At 48.8% G+C, this 20120-nt stretch overlaps 1 protein-coding gene across 1 annotated transcript in view; it reads left to right on the top strand.

The window, feature by feature from the left end:
- The window catches only part of PREX1 (phosphatidylinositol-3,4,5-trisphosphate dependent Rac exchange factor 1), a 266015-nt gene that overhangs the window by 105815 nt on the left and 140080 nt on the right, over positions 1-20120 (top strand). Inside the window, exon 6 of the mRNA XM_024128382.3 lies at positions 16704-16865. Coding sequence (XP_023984150.1) covers positions 16704-16865 — 162 coding nt within the window. The remainder of the gene's footprint in view (positions 1-16703; positions 16866-20120) is intronic.

A 20120-nucleotide genomic window follows, 5' to 3' on the forward strand; every position in this document is an offset into this window, starting at 1 on the left:
ATCGCGGTGCGCGGGCCTCTCACTATCGCGGCCTCTCTTGTTGCGGAGCACAGGCTCCAGACGCGCAGGCTCAGTAGTTGTGGCTCACGGGCCTAGTTGCTCCGCGGCATGTGGGATCCTCCCAGACCAGTGCTGGAACCCATGTCCCCTGCATTGGCAGGCAGACTCTCAACCACTGCGCCACCAGGGAAGCCCTTACATTTTTTTAAGGGTTGTTAAAAAAGCCCCCCAAACAAGCAAAGAAGAATGTGGCCAGCAAAGCCTAAAATATTTACAGTCTGGCCATTTACAGAAAAAATTTGCTGACCCCTGGATTAGAGCCAGGCTTTGCAGTCACAGGCTGTCTGGGTTTGAATTCTAGCTCTGCCATTTACTGGCTGCTTAATCTTGGGAAAGTCACTTTCCTGGGCCTCAGTTCCCCTGTCTGTAATACAGTGTTTGTATTAATAGTACTGATGGGGTTGATATGATGATTAAACATTTATTAATTCTTATAGCAACTCAATGAAGTAGGCACTGTGATCAGCCCCATTTTAGAGATGAGGCACAGAGGCACAGACAAGGGAAGTGGCCCGTTTAAGGTCTCACGTTAGGTAAGCAGGAGGAACCAAGATTGGAACCTGGGCAGTCTGATTCTAGAGTTCTGCACCCTAACCATCAGGCTACACTGCCTGTTGAGAAGCACTTTGGAGAGTTAAGCCGCCGAAGTGCTAGGGTGTCGGGGATGCTGACCTCAGTTCCCTATAGGTGGGGGTCTGGGAAGGTTGGTGGCCTTGTGTTTTGTGGCTTGGTGGCTAGTTTGCTCCTTCTTTCCTGGGTTTCAAAACCTTGACTATCTGACCCATTGGAAGAATCGCCAGCTACGGCCCCAGACCCCAGCCAAGGTTCCCTAGGTATTAACACTTTGGTTTCTGGATCTTGGGAAAGTCTGGTATCCCAGTGGCCACTTGGAGTGGCAGTTTCCATAATGTATTTTAACAACCAGTGGGGCTGGACCTGTATGTCCTGGTGGACTCTAAGCTCTCGATGTGAAGTCCAGGTGTTTCTGAGGCCTGCTCAGCCCCAGGGGCCACAATCTGGCCCGGTGAGATTCCTGGGCTCTGGATTCCCAGGAGAGCAGAGAGAGAGAGAGAGAGAGACAGAACCCGCTGGCAATTGATGGAGGAATAACTGCCCACAGGAAACAATGAGGAAACGGAGCTGTGGGTTTTCCTCCAGACCAAATGGCTGTTTACACGTCCCGTTTCCTCCATCTCCAGCTGTGTTTATCCGGGGCTCAGAGAGCACTGGGGCACCTGCCAGCAGGGCCTGAGATTCCTGTGGGGACATGCCATGCTCCCCGCCCGACAGAATTGCTCAGAGTGTCCTGGCCTTTGGCACCCACAGCTGGAATGTTTGCATCAGAAAACAGCTGGGATTGAGGGGAACTCTGCGTACCCCTCCTGAGCTCCCTTTTTCTGTCACATTTTCCAGTGGATTTTCAAAGGTGATCCTATGAGCTTTGGGGCAGCTGAGCCCGGACCCTCAGTCCTGCCCACACCCCCTCCGATTCTGACGCCCTCGCAGATGTCCCTGTGGCCTTCTGAGCCCCCTTGTTTGAGCTGGACTTTGAGTTGAGTGGGCGAACAGGGTCAAGGAGCCTGGGTGGGAAGGGGGACGAGGCGAAAATGGACGTCTCTTTGGGAACAGCCCCCAAAGCTGACCTTGAAACATTGCCTAAGAATAGCCAGAACATTCTATTTCCGCCTTCAGCCCAGGTCTGGGATAGCCAGTTGGCATTTTCAGGCTTTGCTGAGTTTTCCATCAACGTCTCCCAGAAAATGATTCAGGTTTGGGGTGATGCCCCTGGTGCTCAAATGGCAAGTGCCCGAGGGGAGACCCACTGTCACGGACCCTTTTAGTTATTGCCTGGTGACGTGCAGATCTTACTGGCATGCTCGCCAGCTGCTGGCACAGCTCAGGGCCACAGTCGTGAGCAAGACAGACCCAGTGCCTGTCCCTTGGAGCTTCAGTCTCGGACTGGACCCACAAGGGCCGGGTACGTAATGGAAGCAGGTTGAGGCCGGCAGGGGACAAACAGGAGGGGCATATCTGTCTAAAGGGGCAGCTTCCCCTCCAGTCCCCTGTTCCCTTTGTCTCCTGCCTCTCTCACCCCTTCCTTTCAGTCTCCTTTGCTGATTCCTAACCTTCCAGGCCTCCAAGTGTAGGTGGGCTCAGTCCATGGGCCATTTTTCTATCCAGATTTGCACCTGCGATGGCCTCATCCATTCCATGCCCCACCCCGCTTTTAAAGTATATTCCAAAGTTGTGCAACCATCACCACAATAATTTTAGAACATTTGCATCACCCCCAAGAGAAACTCTTGGATCCACGTACAGCCACTTCCCTTTTCCCTCCTCCCTGCAGCCCCCGGCAAGCACTCATCTACTTTCTGTCTCTGTGAATTCGCCTACTCTGGGCATTTCATATGAGTGGAATCATATAATATGTAGCTTTTTGTGTCTGGCTTCTTTCACTTAGCACAGTGTTTTCAAGGTTCACCCATGTTGTAGTATACAGCACCACTTTATTCCTTTTTGTGGCGGAATGATATTCCATTGTGTGGGTATACCGTGTTTTGTTTATCCGTTCATCATTTGATGGGCGCTTGGGTTGCTCCCACTTTCTGGAGATTATGAATAATGCTGCTGTGAACATCCACGTAGAAGTTTCTAGGTGGACATTCCCATGGCTTTAGACCCCCGTCTCGTCCAATGACTTCCAGCCTGGACCTCTCGCCTAAACCTGGTCTTGTTCTCCTGCCCACTTGACTTCTCCGCTTGAAAGTCTCACAGGCACCTTCTACCTATGAGTGGAATCATATAATATGTAGCTTTTTGTGTCTGGCTTCTTTCACTTAGCACAGTGTTTTCAAGGTTCACCCATGTTGTAGTATACAGCACCACTTTATTCCTTTTTGTGGCGGAATGATATTCCATTGTGTGGGTATACCGTGTTTTGTTTATCCGTTCATCATTTGATGGGCGCTTGGGTTGCTCCCACTTTCTGGAGATTATGAATAATGCTGCTGTGAACATCCACGTAGAAGTTTCTAGGTGGACATTCCCATGGCTTTAGACCCCCGTCTCGTCCAATGACTTCCAGCCTGGACCTCTCGCCTAAACCTGGTCTTGTTCTGCCCACTTGACTTCTCCGCTTGAAAGTCTCACAGGCACCTTCTACCTACCATATCCCAAACCAAACGCTTGGCTCTCCCCTTCCCCCAGGCCTGTCTCCCCTCCCACCTACCGCCTCGTCCTCATCTCCGTAAATGGCAGATCAAACATTCTGGGCCCAAACTGGGCACATCCTGGGAGCCATCTTCTGGGACAGCAGCTGCAGAGGGGTTGTGTCAGGGATGCTTTTGCAGGATCTCTGCTCAGGGTATAGCCTCGGGACCCTGCATAGGCTCCGGTGTCTTCTGCACCTCCCACGTCTGTCTGTGGGTGATGCAGCTGTCACCTACACACAGTGTGAGGACCTTGCCATTTGGTTGTTACCTCTGTCTCCTTGGCCGTCCGGAGTGTGGTGCCCCTGGGGATGTGGCCCGTGGTCCATCACTAAGGAGGTGTCGGCATCAGTTCTTGGTACAGCGGGATGACGGGGGAGTGCTGTGTTTCCCAGAGTGTGGGACGTGTACCTCTCACAGCTCACCAAAGGATTTTAGGTGGCACAGGAGGAAGCTTTATGTGGGGTGGGTGGTGGGAGAGGGGAGAAGATAACACCAAGCACAGTGAATCACACCGTGAGACTAGTACTTTCTTAACAAATCTCTTTCAGTCTTCCTGATTATCTCCAGGAGGGGAGCCACAGTGGGTGCTGCAGTGTCTAGGGTTTTTGGAGCCGTTCATTCATTTACCAGCCATTGAGCAGCTATTATATGTCAGGCATTATAGTAGGTGCTGGAGATACAAAGTGAACAAAAACTGCCCAAACCCCTTCTTCTGTGGTCTGACATTCTACTGAGGGGGTAGAAACGGACAACAAATGAATGAATAGGAGATGTATATACTTGTTTAGATGGCATGAATACTATGGAAAAAAAAAATATCAGGGTTAGTAAGGTCCAGGAGTGATGGATGGAGAAAGTGACGTTTGTGCCAAGACCTCAAGGAGGTGAGGAAGGGGGCCATACAGATACCTGGGGGAAGAGTCTTCCAGACAGAGGGAAGAGCCAGTGCAAAGGCCCTGAGGCAGGAGTGCATCTGAGGAACAGTGAGGAGGCCTGTGTGACCAGAGGGGAGGACCTGAGGGAGAGAGTCGGGGAGTGAGGTTAGAGAGGTGATGGGCCTGGATTATGTGGGGCCTTGTGGGGTCTTTGTCTGCTCTGAGTGAGGTGGGCACCATGGGAAGGTTTTGAGCAGAGGAGGGACAGGATCTTAGTTCTCGTGGGATCCCTCAGGCTGTTTGTGGAGAATGGATTGTGGGGTGATGAGGGTGGAGGCGAGGGGCGGGGAGACCAGGGAGGCGTTGATACGAGTGGTCCAGGCAGGAGGTGACTGGACCAGGGTGGTGGCAGTGGAGACAGAGGCATTTTATGAGAACTGCCTCTTCACGTCATTTGCTCATTTTCTGTTGGATAGTTGTCTTTTGTGTTGATTTGCCAGAGTTCTTTCTCTTCATTTTGGCTACCTCGGGTCATCTCTTTGGACTTCTTCTCTGACCCTGATGTTATGAAATGAGTTCCTAATCTGCTGGGGATCTGGCATTGTTACCGTCTTGCCGAGAAGGCACAGGAAGTCACAGGTCTCTTTTCTGTGGCCCCCTTTGCCACCGCTCTCGTCTTCCCCCCAACCACAGTGCGCGCCCTGCACCTTGCCTCTTGGGCTGAGCGCTGACACCTTGCCCACAGATGCTTCAGCACCTCTCACTGCACCAGCCCCAATTCAGGCTCTTTCCGTGGTGTGAGTTAACAATAGCCTCGGGCTGCTCAACTCCCTCAGGGTGGGGGACCTGCTCTCTCCTCTCCCTTTCAAAGCCAAGCTCCGATTCCTGATCTTACTAGGGGCCCTCCCAGACCACTCTTCCTGGGAGTCCTGCCTGCATTCTGCTTTCTGCCATGCTCTGCGTGATGGTTAAGAGTCTAAGTTCGAAAATGCAGCTCCACCTCTTCTTAGCTGTGTGACTCGGGGCAAGTTGCTGAACCTCTCTGTGCCCCCATTACCCTATCTGTAAAGTCGCTACCTCCCAGGCTTGCTGCAAAGATCAATGAGACAACGCCTGAGAAAACCCATGAGAGCACTTTGCATTTTGCTAGGTATAGTCAGTCATGCTTGGTAAATGTTAGCTACTCTCATAATGTAATGATTTTTATTTTTATTGATCCCAACTCCTCCTCTCTCTAGTAATGACAAACTGTCTTTGAGAAATGACAAACTCTCTGTGCCTCAGTTTGCTCCTCTGTCAAATAGTGCCTATCATTGGTTATTGTGAAGATTAAATGAAATAATACCTATAAAGGGCTTATAAGTGCCTAGTAAGTATGAGCTATTTTTATTGTCTCAAAGTCTGTTTTGTTCAATATTAATAAGCTACCATAGGTTTTTTTTTGTTTGTTTGTTTGTTTGTTTTTTGCGGTACGCAAACCTCTCACTATTGTGGCCTCTCCCGTTGCGGAGCACAGGCTCCGGACGCGCAGGCTCAGCGGCCATGGCTCACTGGCCCAGCCGCTCTGCGGCATGTGGGATCTTCCCGGACCGGGGCACGAACCCGTGTCCCCTGCATCGGCAGGTGGCCTCTCAACCACTGCGCCACCAGGGAAGCCCCCATAGGTTTCTTTTGATTAGTCTTTTCATGATATATCTTATTTCATCCTCTTACTATTAACAATTCTGTACCCTTAGATTTTTTTTAAAATTAATTTTTATTGGAGTATAGTTGCTTTACAATGTTGTGTTAGTTTCTGCTGTGCAGCAAAGTGAATCAGCTATGTGCATACATATATCCCCTCTTTTTTGGATTTCCTTCCCATTTAGGTCACCACAGAGCACTGAGTAGAGTTCCCTGGGCTATACAGCGGGTTCTCATTAATTATCTGTTTTATGCATAGTAGTGTATATATGTCAATCCCAATCTCCCAGTTCATTCCACCCCCTCCTTCCCCCCTGCTATCCCCGTCCCCATACCCGTACATCTGTTCTGTACATCTGTGTCTCTATTTCTGCTTTGCAGATAAGTTCATCTCTGTCATTTTTCTAGATTCCACATATAAGTGATATTGTACAATAGTTGTTTTCCTCTTTCTGACTTACTTCACTCTGTATGACAGTCTCTAGGTCCATCCACGTCTCTGCAAATTGCACAATTTCGTTCCTTGTTATGGCTGAGTAATACTCCATTGTATATATGTGCCACATCTTCTTTATCCATTCATCTGTTGATGGACACTTAGGTTGCTTCCATGTCCTGGCTATTGTAAATAGAGCTGCAATGAACATTGTGGTACATGACTCTTTTTGAATTATGGTTTTCTCCAGGTACATGCCCAGTAGTGGGATTGCTGGGTCATATGGTAGTTCTGGTAGTTCTGTCTTTAGTTTTTTAACGAACCTCCGTACTGTTCTCTTTAGTGGCTGTATCAATTTATTGATACCTTCCCACCAACAGCGTAAGAGGGTTCCCTTTTCTCCACACCATCTCCAGCATTTATTGTTTGTAGATTTTTTGATGATGGCCATTCTGACCAATGTGAGGTGATACCTCATTATAATTTTATTTGCATTTCTCTAATAATTAGTGACGTTGAGCATCTTTTCATGTGTTTGTTGGCCATCTGTATTGTACCCTTAGATTTTAGATACTTCTTTTGTAAGCAGTATGAAGTTAAAGTTTTAAAATCTGTCCTGTCAGTCTCTATCTTTGAACAGGAGAGTTTATTTAGTCTACTTATATTTATTGTATTTATTGATATATTTGATCTTGTTTCTACCACCTTTATAAAATTCTTTTATTTGTCCTCTTTTTTTTTTTTTTTTTTCTTTTTTGCGGTACGCGGGCCTCTCATTGTTGTGGCCTCTCCCATTGTGGGGCACAGGCTATATATTTGATCTTGTTTCTACCACCTTTATAAAATTCTTTTATTTGTCCTCTTTTTTTTTTTTTTTTTTCTTTTTTGCGGTACGCGGGCCTCTCATTGTTGTGGCCTCTCCCATTGTGGAGCACAGGCTCCGGACGTGCAGGCTCAGCAGCCATGGCTCACGGGCCCAGCTGCTCCGCGACATGTGGGATCTTCCCAGACCGGGGCACGAACCCATGTCCCCTGCATCGGCAGGCGGACTCTCAACCACTGTGCCAACAGGGAAGCCCTGTCCTCTTTTTTTTAATGCTTCTTTTTTTCCCCCTTTCTTGCTTTATTTTGGATAGTTTTAGTTTTTTTGGTTTAGTTACTCTTGTTTTCTTCCTTCCTTTCTCCTTCCCTCCCCCCCTTCCTTCCTCTCTTTCTTTTTTTTCTTCTACTAAATTGGAATTTAAAACTACCACTACCACCATCATTATCTCTCCCAATTTTACCCTCTCCTCTGTAGAGCCTGGAATTGGGAGTGCAGGATGTAGACTTTTGCAGTAAGGTGTGCTAGGACCTCCTTTGGAAGCTGGATATAAAGTCACTGGATGTTGGAGCCCCACCACTGAATGTCAGTAGACACCAACCCAGGGTGTCAAACACGGGTGCCTGCAGGGCAGGTGAAAGAAGTGAGTGAGTAGATTGGATGTAACCCAGTGGGTTGGGATGGGGATTGTGACAGACTGTATAGCACACATGTCCCGTCTATGGGGGTGGCCACCACTCAGGTCAGCCAATTGCTGTTGTCCGGTGGAAACACAGACCAAAGGTGGCTAGAACTTCTGCTTTGCTGAGAGAGCTTGGCAATAGCATTTGGCCTGCAGCGTCTGGATTGTGACCCAGGCTCTGATCCAGTCATGCATTGCGTAGCCAGGAGACCAAGGCTCGGAAAGGGGCTGAGACTTGCCCAAGGTCACATAGCATGTCCTCGTCAAAGCCAGAACATGAACTCCCAGAACTGAGCCCTCTTCCTGCTCTCTCCCCCCATCTCTCCAAGTGGAAGGAAGGAGTTTTCAAGACCCAAGAGCATTATTTCCTTTCCCTCATTAATTCCTAACCCAAGGGGCTACAGTTTTCAGCCTGCAGCAGTGGCTGGAATTGTTAAAATCGGAAATATATTGTCATGAAATATATTTCATATAGTTGGCATGCATGGAGGTTTTCTTTACCATGCCGGGCAGCTTTTCAGTTCTGGGTTTTCATGGACTTACAGATGTTTTTCGTTTCTTGTTTTTTTTTTTTTCTTTTCTTTTTTCTTTTTCTTCTTCTTCAAGTGGTGGTAGGTCTTGCTAGTGCCTCTTCATTTGCATCTTGCTGTCACCCTAGACAGGGCATGAAGGGACCCAGAACTGAAATACCAGGAAGTCTTGCTAACGAGATCAGAGCTTGGCTTCCTGAACTTTGATGGTGGTGCCTTGGGCAGAGGTCTGTGGACAGAGCCACAGCTGGTGCAGGATCAGCCCCTCCTGGAGCTGGGTGAGGTGTCCCCAGAAAGTGGGTGTGCTCCATGGGATCCAGCCCCCATTGGTGACGTTCCCATCCTCAAGGCTGCCTTTTTCTCTTTGTAGACAAGACAGCATGACTTTCTAACCCCATGTCTCCTTTTGAGCCTCCAGGAACCCCAAGTCACAGCAAGTAATGGGTATTGTCACTTCTTCCGGTGACAAATCCAGCTGTGTTTTCACTCTGTGGTTTTATGGATCCGTCTTCTTACGGCTGCATCCAGGAGCTCAAATGATGCCATTGAGAATCAGGCTCTTCCCATCTCCTGGCTCAGATTTCCTCCATGTCAGCTTTATTCCTGGGAGGCTCCCTTCTCCTGGTGGCAGCATGGGCCTCCAGCAACCTCAGGCCTGCGTCTGATCAGCACGGCTACCAAGGGAGAAGAGAGTGTGTCTTTCCCGCATGTCCCAGGGCTCGTTGGGTCAGCTCGGGTCCCACAGGGATCAAACCCGCACCCGTAGCAGTGAAAGCATGGAGTCCTAACCACTGGACTGCCAGGGAGTTCCCCGCTATGCTCTCCTTGAGCCGGTAGGTACGGCTGGGAGATGGAAGGCTCTCGAACACGCCCTGGGAACTGGCTGGGAGTGGCCCTTCTTGGACTGCAGGACGGGAGAGAGGACAGGGGAAAACCAGGGTCCCATTGCCTCCCTGTCTCATCCTCTGCACCCCTCTCTTCCTCTGCCTCTGGGCCCTGTGTTTTTCTCCTGGTCCTTTTCTGAATCTCGAGCAAAGCTGGGCAAGAAAGGGGGAGTTGGCTGCAGCCACGTTTCCTTGATGCCCGGTTTGGCCTGGAGTTTGTGGCCCAGTGCCCACACTTCCGGGGACACGATGGGGCCGCCGCACAGAGCGGACACCAGCGGGCACCCTTTTGGTAAATGTGATGGGAGGGGAGCGGAAGCGGTGGGTTCCTCTGCTCTGACATCCTCTCTTCCAGGAAGCCCTCACCTCGAGCCCTGCTTGCGAAACCACACGGGGCTGGCAGGACGGATGTTGGGGAAAGGTTACCCAGCCTGGCTCTAGAGGGGCTTCCGCTGCTGATTCACTGGGTGACCCCCGCACACCCCCTCCCTTCTCTGCCCTCAGTGTTTTTAAGGAATACCCAGGGCCTGCCCCTGCTCAGACATTTCATGTTTGTTCTAAGAGCCTACTTTTGGGTGTGTTCACGCCCTACTGGTACTGTTTCTGGAGGGGATGTGGTGGATGTGGTGAGGTGTCTACCAGGTCCTGCCCTCTGGCTCTGTGGCCTTGGGCAAGAGGCCTTGCTTGTTTGTGCCTCAGTCTCCTCACCTGTAGAGTGAAGATAAAAACAGTACCTACCTCTTTGGGATGATTTGAGGATGAAATGACTTAAGAAACTGAAGTTTGGAACAGTGCTTGATACACTTAGTAAGTGCTCAAGCGCTAGCTATTATGATTACTCCTATGACTACAACTTTTACTGTTATTATTACTAGAAATAATAGTAAATGTAACAGCTGTGATTAGAATGGAAATAATTATGATGATGATAAATATTGTGTCCTTACTGATTACCAACACTTTTACATTCATCATTCTATTCGATCCGCACAACAACCTTAGGATCTGATTGTGATCCCATTTCATAGATGTGCACACCTGGTCCACTTGGACCCTCTGAGGTCTTGCAGATCCAGAGGGTTTCTTCTTAGTTATGTGGTTCTCCCAAGATTCTTAACAAGCAGCTTTGGGGTTCCTTCCAGAAATACTGTTCTCTGAGCCAAGCCCTGTAAGTTCATGTAGCTATTCCACCTTGGATGTGGATTCCAGGGTTTTCAACACCATAGTCTGTCTCTTTTGAGCTTGACTCTGTTGTAACTTATTAAGACAGTGTTTTAAGTTCTGAATTGGGCAGGAGCCTCCTCACCTCCCTCCTTTTGCATGTGAGGCTTTTGTTAGTGCAGCTCAAGCTTCCATTAATTTTGAAGATATCCATATTTTATGCTTGTCTGGGGCTGACTGGGGACACCTTTGGGATTCCGAATCCTTGCAGTCTCTCTGGGATTGTGAAGCAGTAGAGACTCTTTCACATACAAGGAATGGAAAAACTAACTCAAACAGGTTTAATAAAAAAAAAAAAAATGAGCCCATATAACTGAAAAAGTATGTGGCTAGATGGTTTCGGGTGTGGCTAAATCCAGCTGTCATTAGGAAATTGCCAAACTCTTTTCCAAAGCTGCTGCACCATTTTATATTTTCTCCTGCAATGTATGAGGATTCCAGTTTCTCTACATCCTCAAGAACACTTGTTATTGTTTGTCTTTTTGATTATAGCCATTCTAGGGGGGGTGTGAAGTGGTATCTCATTGTGGTTTTGTTTTGCATTTCTGTAATGACTAATGATATTGAGCATCTTTTCATGAGCTTATTGGCCATTTGTGTATCGTCTTTGGAGAAATGTCTGTTTAAATCCTTTGCTTATTTTTTAATTGAGTTGTCTTTTTTTTAATCAGTCAATTAATTAATTAAATTTTTGGCTGCGTTGGGTCCTCGTTGCTGTGTGTGGACTTTCTTTTAGTTGCAGCGAGAGAGGGCTACCCTTTGTTATGGTACATGGGCTTCTCATTGTGGTGGCTTCTCTTGTTGTGGAGCATGGGCTCTAGGCGCATGGGCTCAGTAGTTGCAGTACGCAGTCTCAGTAGTTGTGGCTCGCGGGCTCTAGAGCGCAAGCTCAGTAGTTGCGGTGCACAGGCTTAGTTGCTCCGTGGCATGTGGGATCTTCCGGACCAGGGAGTGAACCTGTGTCCCCTGCATTGGCAGGCGGATTCTTAACCACTGTGCCACCAGGGAAGCCCTGAGTTGTCTTTTTGTTAAGTTGTGAGAGTTCTTTGTATATACTGGATGCAAGTCCCTTGTCATAGACATAATTTACATATTCTGTAGATTGTCTTTTCACTTTCTTTATAGTCTTTGAAGCACAATGTTTTAAATTTTGCTGAAGTCCAGTTTATCTAATTTATTTGTAGTTGCCTTTATATTTGGTGTCATATCTAGTAATGCTTTGCCTAACCCAAGGTCAAAAAGATTTACACCTTTGTTTTCTTCTAACAGTTTTATAGTTTCAGCTCTTACATTTAGTATTTATCTTTGGCTGTGTTGGGTCTTCGTTGCTGCGCACGGGCTTTCTCTAGTTGCGGCGAGCGGGGGCTACTTTTCATTGTGGTGTGCGGGCTTCTCATTGTGGTGGCTTCTCTTGTTGCTGAACACGGACTCTAGGCGTGTGGGCATCAGGAGTTGTGGCACGCGGGCTTCAGTAGTTGTGGCACGGAGGCTCAGTAGTTTTGGCACACGGGCTTAGTTGCTCCATGGCATGTGGGATCTTCCCGGACCAGGGATCGAACCTGTGTCCCCTGCATTGGCAGGTGGATTCTTAACCACTACGCCACCAGGGAAGTCCCTCTGATCCACTTTGAGTTAATTTTTGTGTGTAGTGTGAGGAAGGGGTCCAATTTTATTTTTTTTTGCATGTGGATACCCAATTTTCCCAGCAGCATTTGTTGAAAAGACTGTCCTTTCCCCATTTAATTGTCTTAGCACCTTGTTAAAAATTTATTGACTATAAATGTAAGGACTTCTTTCTGGACTCTCACTTCTTTTCCATTGACCTATATGCCTATCCTTATGCCAGTACTGTACCACCTCTTACGATTTGGAGAAAAAGTGTGCCAGTAAAGGGCACAGCAAGTGCAAAGGCCCAGAGGCAGGAATGGACCCTGAGTTTGTGGCTGGGCAGAGCGGAGTCAACACTCCCTTGTGAACCAAGACACCAAAGCCAATACCTTCCCCTCAGTTTTGACCCAGCCAGGAACCTAGCCAGAAGGTCCTGCTCAGTTTCAATTCTCCATGCTCAGCAGTGATCTCAGGCAGGAGGAGAGGTGGGAGCAGCCAGGTGGAAGAGGGAAATAACCTTTTTCTCATTTTTACTAGCTACTGGGTGTTGGCAGCCCCTCAGGGAACCCATCAGTGGAAGATCGCTGAAATTCCAACTTCCAGGGGTTTCGGATGTGGTGGCACTGCCTCCCAGGGTGTGACAGGCCATAAAGCTCTTGGTCTCAAGAATAAGAGAGCTGAGGGCTTTGCACTTGTGGAGGGAGGTGGGAGGAGGTAGGATCCCACGGACACAGGCTGGAGAAGCATGGAGTACTGGTTAAAAACGTGGGCTCTGGACTTCAATTTCATGGGTTTGAATTTTGGCTCCACCCCTTAGCAATCTTCGACCTTGGACAAGTGACCTCGCCTCTGGGTCTACCTCAGCTTCCTCATCTGTCACATGTATCAGGATATATTTTAGCTACAGTGACGGAGACCTCAAAGAACAGTGACTTAACGTGTAATGTTATTTCTGTACAAGGCAGTCCAGGGTTTATGTTCTTCCACCCCTGGTTTCTCAGATGTTCACACCGTGTCCAGGTTCCAGCCCAGGGAAAGGGGAGACGGGCAAGGAAGACGGAAGCTGCACACACCCCAGTGATCAGAACCTGTGTCCAAGTGGACGGGAATGTTGCCTTTATTCCGGGTGGCCTTGTGCTCAGCTAAGAATCTGTTCTGTTGCTTTTGACCAGGGATCAGCAAGCTTTTCCTTTAAAGGACCAGATAGTAAATATTACAGGTTTCACAGGCCGTATGGTCTCTGTCGCGACAATTCCACTCTGATGATGTGGCTACAAAGAAGTGAGGACAGCGGGGAAATGACTGAGCGTAAAGCTTCGTTTATTGCAACAGGTGGTGGGTTGGACTCGGTCTGCAAGCTTTCATTTGACCCCCTGCTTTTAGAAGGAGAGGATGCTGGATCTGCTTTGGCAGGTTGAGCCTCTGTCACTGCTCACTCAGAGGAAACAGGGAGCTGGCTGGGTACACTCCCCTTTCATGCCTTGTCTGGCTTGACAGAGGTTCAGATGCTCAAAATTACTTATACTGGAGCATGGGGCTGGGGGTGCTTTGGGGAGTTCAACTGAATTCCCCATCATAGGTCACAGGCTTCTATCGTAGTTTTATCTGTGGAAATGTCTGCAAGCAGGCCGTCAGCTCCAGGAAAGTTGGGGCAGTGTCTGTGTCATCTGTGTCCTCAACAGAGGGCCCAGCCTGAGGCCAGGTACACAGGAGGCCTCACTGGATGCATGAGTGGGGCACAGAGCTTCCTGGTTCCAGCCCTGAGCATCTCTTGCCCGGACCATTGCAGTAGCCACTAGCCAGTCTTCCTGCTTTTACATTCACTTTATGTTCCCTCCAGTGCATCTTCCACTTGGCAGTCAGAGGGGTTTTTTGAAGGCTAAATAAATTGGATGGTGATAGACCTCAGCTTATAACCCCCCATCACCTCCCCATGGCTCTTGGGATGAAACCCAGAGACCACACGCAGGCCTTACCTGATCTGTGTTTGCTGTGTGCATCCAACCTCAGCACCTGTCCTTCTCCTTGCTCACTCTGCTGCAGCTTCCCTGGCCTCCTTGCTGTTTCTCACTGCCTCAGGGCCTTTGCTTGTGCTCTTCTCTTGCCTGGAGTGCTGTTCCCACAGATGTTTGTATAGCCTGTGCCCTTACTTCATTCAGGTCTCCACCCTGCGGCCCTTCTCCTCAGAGAGACCTTCTCGGACCAGTGCACCTCCCTCACTCTCTGTCCCTTCACTTGCCTGATGTTTCACCTAGCACTTAATCGATAATATAAATTATATTTACCAGAGAGGAAGGTATTCCTATTTAACTATCTGAAAGGTTATAAATAGTATAGACGTTCAGAGCACTAACCTCAGAGCCAGACTGGTTAGGCTCAAGTCTGCTCCGTGACCTCAGGCAGATGACCTGACCTCTCTGTGCCTCAGTTCTCAAATCTGTCAAATGAGGATAATAATAACTACCTCATAGGGCTGATGTGAGGATTGAGTGAGCTCAAAAAGAGCGTAAGCACTCACTAAATGCTAGCTCTTATTATTACTGTTAGTGGTAATACTCAACTTTTGGACTGTTCTCTTGACTGTGAGCTCCCTGAGGGCCATCTCAGTCTCTGTCCAGACCCCGGTGCTCTGGCACATTACCTGTTGCTCAGTCTGTGTTTGTTGAGTGAGGAGTGAATGGAAATACGTCCCCTTTGTACAAAAAGCTCAACCCTCAGTGACCCGCCTGCCTCCGTCTTACTTCCTCCTTGAAGCCTTTCCGGCCACACTGTCCTTCCCCTTCTCTGATTTATCACGAGCGCTTTCACCACTTGGGGCTGTTGTTTGTGCACGCCCCCAACCCCCGTTCCTCCCTCCCTCCATCCCTCCCTCTCCCTTCCCTGGGAGCACCTTTCCCAGCTCAGTTGCCTCCAGAGAGAGGGCTCCATCCTTCCCCACCCCTTGCTTCCTTTCTGGTCTGTCCTTGGGCCCAAGGCAGGTGCTCAGCAAACCCACAGGGTCCTGATGTTACAGAACATCTGGTCCTCGGGCCATTAGGATCCGCTCTCCAGAAAAGAGGCTGTTCATGTTCAGGCAGAGAAGAAATGAAGTGACTAGAGAAGACCTATTTTTGGAGCTGGTGCTCCGCAGGGCGTTCTCAGAACAACACCTGCCTGGCCCATTGCTGCTCGCGGGCCCTGCTAATGTGTATTGTCCTTCGGAAGCAGGACTGATAATGGCCAGCGTAGACTGAGTGCTTACTGAGGCTGTACTTTCCCTCGGAGCTGCGTTTCCTGCAGTGTCTGATTTACCCCTCACCATGAGCAGAACCGGATGACCGGGTTCAAATCCACATTCCTCCTCTTACTTGTTGGAGCCTTTGGACCGTCCTGCTGAGCCTCCATCTCCTCCTCTGCTAAATGGATAATAACAGAACCTACCTCCCAGGCACAGAGTGAAGGCTCATCGTCACCATCCTCCCCCACGTCACTGGTTTTCAGTCGATGAACCTGAGGCTTGGCATGGAGGGCATCTGGCCCAAGGTCACCCAGCCGCAGAGGCCCAAGGTCACCCAGCAGCCCAGGGGCGGAGCTAGCCCTGGAACCCATGTGGGACTGTACTGGGAACCAGCCCACTGGAGTGTCATATCTGTGATTTTTGAGGGAGCAGAGAGATGGAGAGATACTGGAACATCTGGGCATGTCAGGGCCAGGTGATTAGAGAAACTTATCTCTGCCGGCGCTGTCCTGTCGGTTGAGTGATGCGGCCTGAAAATCTTCCCTGATATCTTGAGGCCCAGCTGGTCTCTGCCGTCTCAGTTCCTTTCTTCATCACACTTACTATGGGGCTGAAACCCTTTGATTAAGACCGGCCTGACCTTTAGAGTGTCCCAGCCTGTGCCGGTGGTGAGGTGCGAGATGAGAGGGAGAAACAGTGGGGGAGGGGCTTGCAGATTAAGCCCCCGACTGGCCTCTTTGTCCTCTTTACGTGTTTCCTCCACGCCCCTGTGAAGGCAAGGGGTTCTTTATACCCATTTTACAGATGAGAAAAACTGGGGGCTAGGGAGAGGCAGTGTCTATGGCCACCTCTCTGGCCGACCGGGCTCTCTCTGTCTCTGTCTCTTTCTTTCTCCTTCTCTCTCGCATTTACTCTTCTCCAGCCGCACTGCCTCCTGGCTGTTTCCCTTCCAGACCCCATACGCTCCCACCATGCCCCTTTGCGTTTGCTGTTCCTGTTACCAGGCATGCCCTTCCCCCAGATTTTTGCAGGACTCTCTCCCTTGCTTTATCCAGACTCTCTGTTCAGATGTCACCCCCTCAGAGGGACTTCCTTGACCTCCCTATCTGAAAGAACGCCTCCTTTCCCAAGACCTTCTAGCCCCTCGTTCTGATGTGTCTTTGTAATATTTGTCACTGATTTTTCTTTATTTTGGCCCACCTCCTTTATTAGAATGTAATAGCCACCAGATGAGGAATTTTTCTGTTTTATTAACAAATTTGTCCGCAGACTCTAGAACACTGCCTGTTGTGGAGGAGCTGCTCAGGGGACATTTATTAAATGAATGAATGAATGAATGAGTGATGTTCTCCAGCTCCAGATCACACAGTTTGTCCAGAGTAGAGTTGGGACTTGGTTCAGGCCCGGGTGTCCTGGAGGCTGTTTGTTGCCCTCTGGGTTGATGTCCCTCATTCCTGCCCTCTCCTCTACCCTAGGAACTCGCCAAGAGGACGCCCGGCAAGCACCCCGACCACCCCGCGGTCCAGAGTGCCCTGCAGGCCATGAAGACCGTCTGTTCCAACATCAACGAGACCAAGAGACAGATGGAGAAGCTGGAGGCCCTGGAGCAGCTGCAGTCGCACATCGAAGGCTGGGAGGTGTGTCTGGGGCAGGAGGAAACTTCTGGGCTGGGGACCGGCCCGGGGGGTGCACAACTTGGGTTCAGACTGTGGTCTGGGCACCAGATTTGTCCTGTAGCATATTTTGTTTGGCCTCCATGGCGTTTGCAAAAAAAAAAAAAAAAAAAAAAAAAGTTTAATTATTTTTCAATTAGGTCCACATAAAAGTCTGGGGCAGGAGGAAACTTCTGGGCTGGGGACCGGCCCGGGGGGTGCACAACTTGGGTTCAGACTGTGGTCTGGGCACCAGATTTGTCCTGTAGCATATTTTGTTTGGCCTCCATGGCGTTTGCAAAAAAAAAAAAAAAAAAAAAAAAAAGTTTAATTATTTTTCAATTAGGTCCACATAAAAGTCTAGATTTAAAGTTTCTCTTAAAAAGTTGGTAACACTGGGCCCCCATTTTCCAGGTCAGCAGCCTCTGGAGCCTCTAGTTTTCCTCCATCTCCATCACTCCCCAGTCACTCTCCTTCACATGTTGCCTGTCTGCCTGGTGTCCCTTGAGCTTTTGACGCCAAGGTCAAGGGTAGCTTTTAAGGGTTCACTCCAGGATAGAATTCTGGCTTTGACACTCCCTTACCGGGTGACTGTAGGCAAATGTCTTAACTTCTCTGAACTTCGGTTTCCTTATCTATACCTGCATATAGTCGGTACTCAATAAGTGATAGGTACGGATATTACTATGATGATGATTATTAAGGGATGGGATTCTTGAGATCTTCTGTTGTGTCTTCCTAAAATTATTAGAGCTGTCCTAAAAAATCTGTAGAATGAAATGGGAAAATCTGAATAAATAAAAAAGTCAATATCCGAGTAAGTACAGCTGGAATGGGAGATTAAGACTAAAGAGCAAAGACTCTTGGACACAGATAATTCTCTGAATCATCTGCCTTAGACCCTTTGGATTTTCTGGCACTTGCTACATTTGGGATTTCCACTTCATCTCCCTGTGTCGGGGAGTTCTAAATGAGACTGTATAGCTACGAGGTTGAGGGTATGGCTGCAGAGGGGAGGGACCTGTGTTCTGGAGGAGGTGGGTGTTGTGGATTAGTGTTTGTCAGGTACCCACTCTCCTCTGCCTGGCCTTCCTGCCCTGCTGAGGCTGGAGAACAAATAGTTGCATTTCTCAGACTCCTTTGTAGCTCAGGTTTGGGATATGATTGGCCAAGATCAGTTCCAGCTGCTTGAGATTTGGAAAGCAGGAGGGGGAGGGAGGCCACCCTTGTGCTGTTTTTGCAGCAAAGCACAGCCGTGTTTGTGTTTGACTTTCTGTGATAGCATTTGCAGAGGGTCTGGTTTCCAGCTTCTGAGTGTCAAGAGGAAGGGCATCCATTGTGTTGTTGGTGTGTATCTAGCAGGATGGGGTGGCTTTGTAGCTGATAGTTGAGGCAACAGCTTCTGAGGGCCTGGAAGCAGCTTGGGCAGCATTTCCCTAGAATATCAGCTCGGGCAGGTGGTGGTCTGATTCTCCTTTTCCCCAGTTGGAGCAGGGGCAGTGGCTTCCCTGGAGGGCCAGTTCTACAGTGTTCTTGGTTTTCTGGCAGCTGTGATTCTAGGCTCTTCTAACCCCTCCAAGGATTGGATAAGGCCCTCATTTCTTTCTGCTTAAAATGCATAGCTTGGTTTCTGTTCCTGCACCTGAAAATTGTGTCAGGATGTGTCCTCTAAGGAATCACATTTCACCTTCATGATGTCCGAGCTCTGATTTGGTTTCTTGTGATCCTCTCAGCCTTCCCCTCTATGGTTCCATGATGGCAGCAGCTCCAGGCATCATGTGTTCCAAAGCAGGAGGAGACAGGGGCTCGGCCAGGGCAGTGAGGGGGAGCTCTCCTCCCTAGTGGAGGAAAACCTTTCCCAGAAGCCCCTTTCCAACTCATTGGCCAGAAGTGCGTCACTTGGCCACTTTCAGCAAATATGCTAACCTAAAGAGCACATAGAGTGGACACGTTTAAACATCTGCCTGTTTGGGCTTTGAGCTTCCTGGCAGCCAAGGTAAAAAGAGCAGGACACCTAAGTTACTTAACATTCATTGTCAAAAAAGGAACAAGCTGAGCAGTTCTTCTGGGTGACAGAGACTTTCCTGGCATCCAGCTAGAAGGGAAATTTCTCACGTGAGCCCCTGTGGAGAGAGTATTAAGCAAGCAATTTGGCAGTCAGAGCAGAAGTGATTTCCAGATGCCTCCTGGTAAGGGCCTAGGAAAATAGGAACTAAGGGTCTTTGGGGCCCTTGTTGACCCTGAAATATCTGCAGTTTGAGAATGGCCCTTATTTTGATCTCTGTCGTTGGGTACAGTAGGAAATAAAGTGACCTAGAATAAGAATTGCTGGCAATTTACTGAGCACCTATTACACATTTTCAACACTAGAAGAGAGGGCAGTTGTTATCCCTGTTTTACAGATGAGAAAACTGAGGTGCAGGGTCTTGGCTTTGGGGCCCAGCCTTTTTTTAAAAAATTAATTTAATTAATTTATTTATTTTTGGCTGCATTGGGTCTTCGTTGCTGCACGTGGGCTTTCTCTGGTTGCGTCACCAATCTCTAAGACTTGTGTACCAAGATGCTGGTTGAAACAGTGTGTAAATAGTAAATTTAACCGGCCAATATTAACGGGCCTGTTTTTTGTTGTTGTTGTTGTTTTTGCGGTACGCGGACCTCTCACTGTTGTGGCCTCTCCCGTTGCGGAGCACAGGCTCCAGACGCGCAGGCTCAGCGGCCATAGCTCACGGGCCCAGCTGCTCCGTGGCATGTGGGATCCTCCCAGACCGGGGCACGAACCCACGTCCCCTGCATCGGCAGGCAGACTCTCAACCACTGCGCCACCAGGGAAGCCCAGTAGAAAGGTTTTTAAGTTTAATTCAAGGTGACTTGGGAAAATAATACGTTCTAGCTAGAAAAAATAATGTTTGACAGTGAAGCTGCTTGTAATAGCTTCATGCCCTCAGTAGTTAGAACTTCAGGGGACAATATGACTTACAGGTGTAGTTCACAGTGAACGATGGTGGTTGCAAATCCTGATTTCTGATTCTTTCTTTGATCCTTTCTAATCTTTTTGTTTGACCTCTTGCCAATCTGATTAGAGGGCTGTCATCTCCCTTGGAATATGGCTGACAAGGGACTTATTTCTGGAGGAGGGGGAGTCTTTTCTTGGCCACTTTCTTGCTGTGCGCTTGGGCTTGCATCGTTAGTTTGATCTCCAATCTCTGGGTTTTTTTTTTTTTTTTTTTGGCTTGATCCTCT

Source organism: Physeter macrocephalus, chromosome 14 (genome assembly GCF_002837175.3).
Source record: "Physeter macrocephalus isolate SW-GA chromosome 14, ASM283717v5, whole genome shotgun sequence".
NCBI classification, from domain to species: Eukaryota; Metazoa; Chordata; class Mammalia; order Artiodactyla; family Physeteridae; genus Physeter; species Physeter macrocephalus.